The 6,581-nt window shown below is 39.1% G+C and overlaps 1 protein-coding gene across 1 annotated transcript; it reads right to left on the reverse strand.

Annotated features, from left to right (window-relative positions):
- Positions 1 to 1,776: 1,776 nt before the first annotated feature.
- Positions 1,777 to 2,268, reverse strand: LOC149192579 (uncharacterized). The gene has a single exon (XM_089406989.1). It carries the CDS (start codon positions 2,266 to 2,268, stop codon positions 1,777 to 1,779), a length of 492 nt encoding a protein of 163 aa, XP_089263115.1.
- Between the last annotated feature and the right edge of the window lie 4,313 nt (positions 2,269 to 6,581).

The raw sequence follows: 6,581 nt of genomic DNA on the forward strand, positions 1-6,581 counted from the left end.
TTAGGGAGTAAATTCCGTTATGTTGTCATTGATGTGCCATGGCTTTATGGAAGAATCTCATGTTTCGTTCTCCTTCCCTCAGCTACTGAACCCGAGATTTTTGTTTCAAGAGGATTTCCTCCTATTGTCTTATTTCCTCTATCTTGTTAATCAATAGTCCTTCCTCTCGAACCAGGTCTTCCGACCTTCCTTCTTGTATCATTTTTTGTTGGACCTCCACCATACACTTGCTGAGTTCAGTCTGATCCTTGATAATATGCCCGAACTCCTCCTTATTCCACTTCCTGAGATTCTTCTTTAGTTCTTTTAGCTTCAATTGGAAGGTGTGCATCTTGTTCCTGCCCTGTTGTACACTTTGTGTCCACCATTCTTCAATTTATTTTAGGAGACCAGGGTCTATGAGCCAGAAAGCTTCAAACTTGAATGGTCGGTTCTTGGGTCTATCTTTTAGATCCACTTTCAGGCAGACTGTCCAATGGTCCGACCCCATGCATGGAAGTATCGATGCTTTTCTGAAGATATATCTGCTCATCAGTTGTTCTGAGAGTAGGAATCTATCTAGGAGGCATGCTCTTTGGTGAACCCCTCCTCGTATGTTATTCCAGGTATGACTCCCATTGATTGTGGGTATATCAACAAGGCATAAATTTGTGATGGTTTCGTTGAAGGCTTCCATATCGGCATATGTTCTTCTCATTCCTCCCTTTTTTTCCCCTGGGGTCGTGATCATGTTGAAGTCGCCCCCCACTACCCATAGGTCTTCTTGGTATAGATTTCTCAGGTTTCCCAACTTTTGTAGGAAGGCTCCTCTTTCTCCCGGAATATGAGGTCCATAAACCCCTGAAAGCAGGACCCATTCACTGGATCCTATATTCTAAAATTTTCCTGTGAGAATTCTTGGTAGGCTTACCCAGTCTTCAAACCAAAATTCCACTGGATTCTAGAGAATTGCCAGTCCCCCTGCACTGCCATTAGCATCCTGGGTCATGACTAGGTATTTTGGCTTGAAGTGTTACATTATTTCTTTCAGCTTTCTTTCACTGATTTTGGTTTCCTGTACTATCATAATGCTTGGCTTATCTTTTTTCAACCTCTCCTTAAGTAACCTCTGTTTGCCTCTGTTGTTGAGGCCTCTAATATTCCAGGTTGTAATAATCATTTTAACAATTTTAGTGGTTGGTGGAAGACCTCTGACAATGACACTACTCTTCTCGAATTCACCAACAGTTCCTCGACCTTTTATATGCATTCATTCATCGTTCTCCTACCTCTTTTTTTACCGCCTTTTCCTTGTATTCCCGCTTCTTGTCCTTGGTTGGCTTGGGCCCCTAAATGTTTAGGTTGGCTTATTATCGTTGAGCCCTGCTTGTCTCTATATTATTGGAAGGTCTCCTTATAGAGTTGCTTCTGATCTTCCAAAATGAATCGTTCATCCAAATGTCGCCATTCCTGCAATAGCCGCTTCATGACTTGTTCTTCTGCACTTAGGTCTTCTTTCTGGTTGTCGATCTCCATTAGGGTTTGTTCCACCATTTGCATGTTGTCCTTCAATCCTTGCTCTATCTCAGTCACCATTTCCTTCATTTTATTTCCCTCTATTCCTTTGTCTTTTTGGCTTTCCCTTTCCGGTGAAATGTTTCTCGTGTCCGCGCCCATGTCTTCTTCCTGTAAAATAGAAAAGCGGTTTCGTGGCCTTTGTTTCTTCTATGCTTGATTTGCTTTATGATTCCCTAGCCATCTGAGGGTTCTTTTCCTCCTTTGCACCTCCTTAAACCCTTATCCATCATCTTTCGTCATCGATTCCCCTGCCCTTCCATCCGTCGGGTGGTTTTCTTTCTGGTTGAGGGGACATGCCCGGAACAAGTGGCCATATTCATGGCATTTGCGGCACCAGAATGGTATGTGATCATAATCAATCGGTTGTGGCCATACCTCATTGTGGTATTCCAACTCTATATAATCTGGGAGTGGCTCCGTTATATTCATATAGACACAGATTCTGGCATAGGAGGTATATCTACCTTTCCTTGTCGAGTCTGCCACTTTAACAAAGGTACCGATAAAATTTCCAATGCCTTCTAGTATCTCTGGATCCCAGAAGTCCATTGGTAAACCAAATAGCCGAACCCATATTGGGGCAGCCAATAGTTTCTCCTGATCAAGGTTGTAGCATTCTTCCCAATGCTTGATGAAGAGTCTAGCATTGTTGAAGAAGTATGGTCCATCTTCAAAAATCCTTTCTTTGTCTTCTAGATTTGAGAAGATCATTGTGAAGAAACCCTTCACCCCTAACTTTAGATCAGTGTGGCCTTTTGACTGCCATCATTGTTGGATCCATTTTATTAGTTCTTTCTCTATCGGTCATGCCCTTATCAACTTGCATATGAGGGCATGGTCCTTCATGTACTTTCAATACTCTTCCAACGTATTGTTTGGGATAACTAATCTTGGTTTTTTTGCAGCTCTTGGCAAACACTTTCCTCCCAAGCCCGCTTGTCATTTGGCTCCCAAAAGCAGTATTCCTTTACCTTTTCCCCCATTCCCACAAGCGGCGTCGTGGTGGCTCGATTCTCCTATTGCAACACCCTTATAGGAGGGGATCTCCCCCCCCCCCCCGCCATACCGTTCATCGCTATCTCAGTCACAAATCGCAATCCGGTTGCAGGCCGTTGTTTGGTTTTGTTGTAGCAATTTTGTCAGGGCAGGCCGTGGAACCCTGAAACGCTAACCTACCACGCTCCTTGCTCTCTCCTTTCTCTCTCCGCCATCAAAATAGAAAGAAAAAATAATAGCCAGGGATTATTTTAGTTTATTTATTTCCATTAATTATTTGTATTTATTAAATGATCATGTCTCCATTAAGGTCTTAACTCTTTTTTATATTTTTTGATTTTGATTTTTTTATACTTGTTTTTTTTATAACTTTGATTTTTTTTATTCTTATTATTTTTTGGGAGTAATATTAGTTTTCAAAAAAACTAGCCATTTAATTTTAATATATTAATAAATTAATATCATAATTTAAATATTATTGTTAAAATATAGGTGTTATTTGAAATTATGGTCTCTACATTGCTCTGTATTTAAGCCTTTGCCATGGTTCATCTGGTCTAGACGATGAACTAATTTAGTTCGAAACAACCAAAAATTTCTCTTATATAATTTTTACTGAATTCAGAAAAACGATTAAAAAAAATACCCACAAAATTAAAATTATCTTCTATTTTTTTTTGTTGTTGTTTTAGTTTGCAGCTTTTCATGTTTACGATTAAAAAAAATAAACACAAAATTAAAATTATCTTCTAATTTTTTTTTGTTGTCGTCGTCTAGTTTGCAGCTTTTCATGTTTTGTTTTTGTGCGTAGGCCCTTTAAGCCACACACTCTCTCTCGGTTCTTGCTCATGTCACAGAAGAGCACCGACCAAACTTCCTCCGGCAGACAAATGCGAAACGGGTTTGGATGCAGAGATGAGATATCTCGATGCAAAGATGCGATGCTCTTGAAGAGTATTCACAAAACAATAGTGAAATCTTAATATGGTACTAAAACTGTTCTACACACAAAAAGGAAAAACATAAGTCACTTCAAAAGCGTAAAAACCAACTAAACATTGAGTGGACATTACGGAGATCATCTGCAGATCATGCTTTGAATGCAGTTCATTTAAAAATCTCAACACACAAAAAGTTAAACTTAAAATTTAATTTGTAAAGTAAAACTTAAAAGTACATTTATACATTCTAAACTATGTTTCAAAGGTTATTAAAGGTTATATCTATGGCATCTTGAGTTTCGGCCAAAGTTTTGTTATGTATCACGAGCAGAAATCTTACCTCCATTGATCTCCATATGTACTCAGTGTTTAAGGTTAATGTTTTCCCATTAAATATTGATTAGTTATTATGCCCTAATCATTATCTCGAGATAACCACCATCATTAAGCCGAGGTGAACTTACAAGTTCTTACAAGCATCCCACTGAAGATCCAATTGTGCAATGGAATGAAGATGTATGGTTTGTATGTATATGACTCCGCAAAATGTATCATCGTTAACATTTCTCCATGAGCTGGAGGCTCAAAACAATGGTTTTCACATGGTCAGTCAGACCATTTGTTTTAATTTATTTCACATCGTTAATACTACCGAATGAGTGGTCGACCATGCAGCAATTATGGCAAGGGAGCTAGCTATCTTACTCATTATTTTTTTCTTCGGCATAATGCATTTGATAGACAATTTAATTTCTAGAATACAAGTTTTAATTTATAGAAAATGTAGATTTTAGAATATAAGTTCTCTGAAGATTTTTTATTGGGTGAAATTTATTTATATATTTAAAATTGTATTTTAAATCACCAAAAATTACTTTTTTATTAAAAAATTATATTGTTTTTAAAAAAAACTATCTTATTTATAAGTTTAACTACTCTCTTTTCTTACCACCCTTCACATCTTATATGAATACATGACTCTCTTTTTATAGGTTGAGCAAAGAAAATAGGTACACATGACTTTGGGTTTACTGTGGATGTCACATCCCTTTTAACTTAACATATGAATTTTTTTTTACCGGATTAATCTACTGTAAGGTTCCTCGTCCTAGGTGTTAATGTATTGGTGCATTGTTATATATATACACACGGTAATTTGTTTAATAAGCTACCAGAGTCGGCAGTTGGAAAAATCTTCCCGGCAGTGAGACTGACAATGTATTTATCTCTCCGTCATTTGAACTGTCCCTCACATTTATTTTATGGTACCATCGTCACTGTATGCTGGTACTCCATCAACAGCCGGATCCACCTGCACTTTCCACCTGGCCCGATATTCATTCCCTGCTCTGTCATGGAGGCATGGCGAGAACAGGGTACCATTGGCAGACGTGCATCTCGGGTTCCTCCAGCTATCGATGGTCAGGATCTCGGATGGGGAATCCAAGGGTCAAGCGTCACTCTGGGGTTTTGTGCTCGTTTATCTGGATGGTGTAGCTCATTCATCCCATTCCATTCTGGCGCTCGTTTCCGCTCTGCCTGCTTTCTACCGCGCCCAGCTTGTGCGTGAATCCATGTTCGCAACCAGGGTTCGAGTGCCGGGGCTTGCTGGCTCAGCTTCTGGGCTTTTGAGGTGCTGTTCTGTAAATGCCCTATGGATTTTTACTTGTCCTTATCTCTGTTTCTTTTTTTACGTTTTGTTTTATGCTGGCTATACCTGGCCCAACCCTGACAATCTTCCATCTGGTGTCATAGGGTTCCGAATAAACGATGGATGGATGCAGTCGGAGTTTGCCAGATTTGCATGGAGAAATGGCCATGGCAACCAAGGTTGCTCACGTCTGGCGCGGATTACCGGGTAAGTTCCAATGACTCTAGCGTGATTGGTCTGAGAGAAGTTCATTGTACGCGGGTCTAACATCCTAAAGATTATAAATTGTTCCTTTTGTGATTTTTAACTACAAAGAGGGTTCTAGTTAAACCTGGAACAGAGTTCCTCTACGGCTTTTCTTGTTGTTTAGAAATTTGAGGCCACAGGCTCTCTTGGCCTGAGGCTTGACTATATTGTAGTATATTCAGGCGTAATTTGCCTTGGTTGAAAATCCATTGTAAGGGTGTGATCATCTGCTGGAGTCTGCTTTTGTAATTTTATTATAAATTAAGCGGGGTCGAGCCCCCTGTACAATGCCCTGATGTATATCCAAATTTATATTCTCTTTTTGTTTCCAGTTTATATGAATACTACTGTCTGGATTGTATTTTCCTTAACAACTTCTTCTCGGCAACAACCGAGTTCACGATGATTTCTAGTTTGGTTTCTTGGAACTTGACTTCTAAATTTTGTATAATTTCCTCAAATAATGAACAGGCGAATTTATTGTTTAAGCGATAGCTCCATGATGCTTAACTATTTATATTTTCGCACTCGTGTTTATTTCCAAAATGCAGAGTTTTGTTATACATGTCTATTTTGAGACCAACAGGTTTTCTATGGCCTATATGCTAATAAATTTTCCATTAGAAAGTCGCTGGTTATATGAATCTTCTGAATATTTTCTTTTATAGCAAGATTCCTACGAGTCACTCAGGGTTATGACCAGTCACCCTATGTCTGTCTGTGGATTGATTATGTTTACTGTTCAACAAATCCTCTCAGGGTTTCTTCCTAGACTATGGTGGGAATGCTCCAAACCCGCGGCCTCCCTTGCTGGAGCATTGCCGTTCGGATAGCATATACCTCCACGATGAATCTATAGTCTTGAGTGGTTTGTCTTAAGTTTATTCATTATGTACAACCTATTTGGGACTCCAGGATTTGATAACTCAGCCCAACTCTCATTGGTCTCCAGGGTTTAATACATCCTTCACAAGTATGGTCGTTCCACTTTCTTTCCTTTATTAGAACACACTACGTATAGAAACTTAAAATTCCCCAGGTTCTGCCTACATCTCAGGCGTTAACAGTTTAACACTATGGTTTTCGGTTTCCTCAGATGGGTCTATTTCTTGTTGTTTGTAAATGCATTTTCGTAAACAGTTAACCTTTACTATGTTGTTTATACACATGTTTCATTGAGCTCAGACTGC

Source organism: Pinus tabuliformis, chromosome 2_2 (genome assembly GCF_031772625.1).
Source record: "Pinus tabuliformis cultivar Carrire ecotype Pingquan chromosome 2_2, CPIR1, whole genome shotgun sequence".
Classification (NCBI taxonomy): Eukaryota; Viridiplantae; Streptophyta; class Pinopsida; order Pinales; family Pinaceae; genus Pinus; species Pinus tabuliformis.

What these genes read in the sequence shown, in the direction of transcription:
- LOC149192579 (XM_089406989.1), bottom strand. Translation starts at nt 2,268, where the DNA reads ATGATCTTCTCAAATCTAGAAGACAAAGAAAGGATTTTTGAAGATGGA.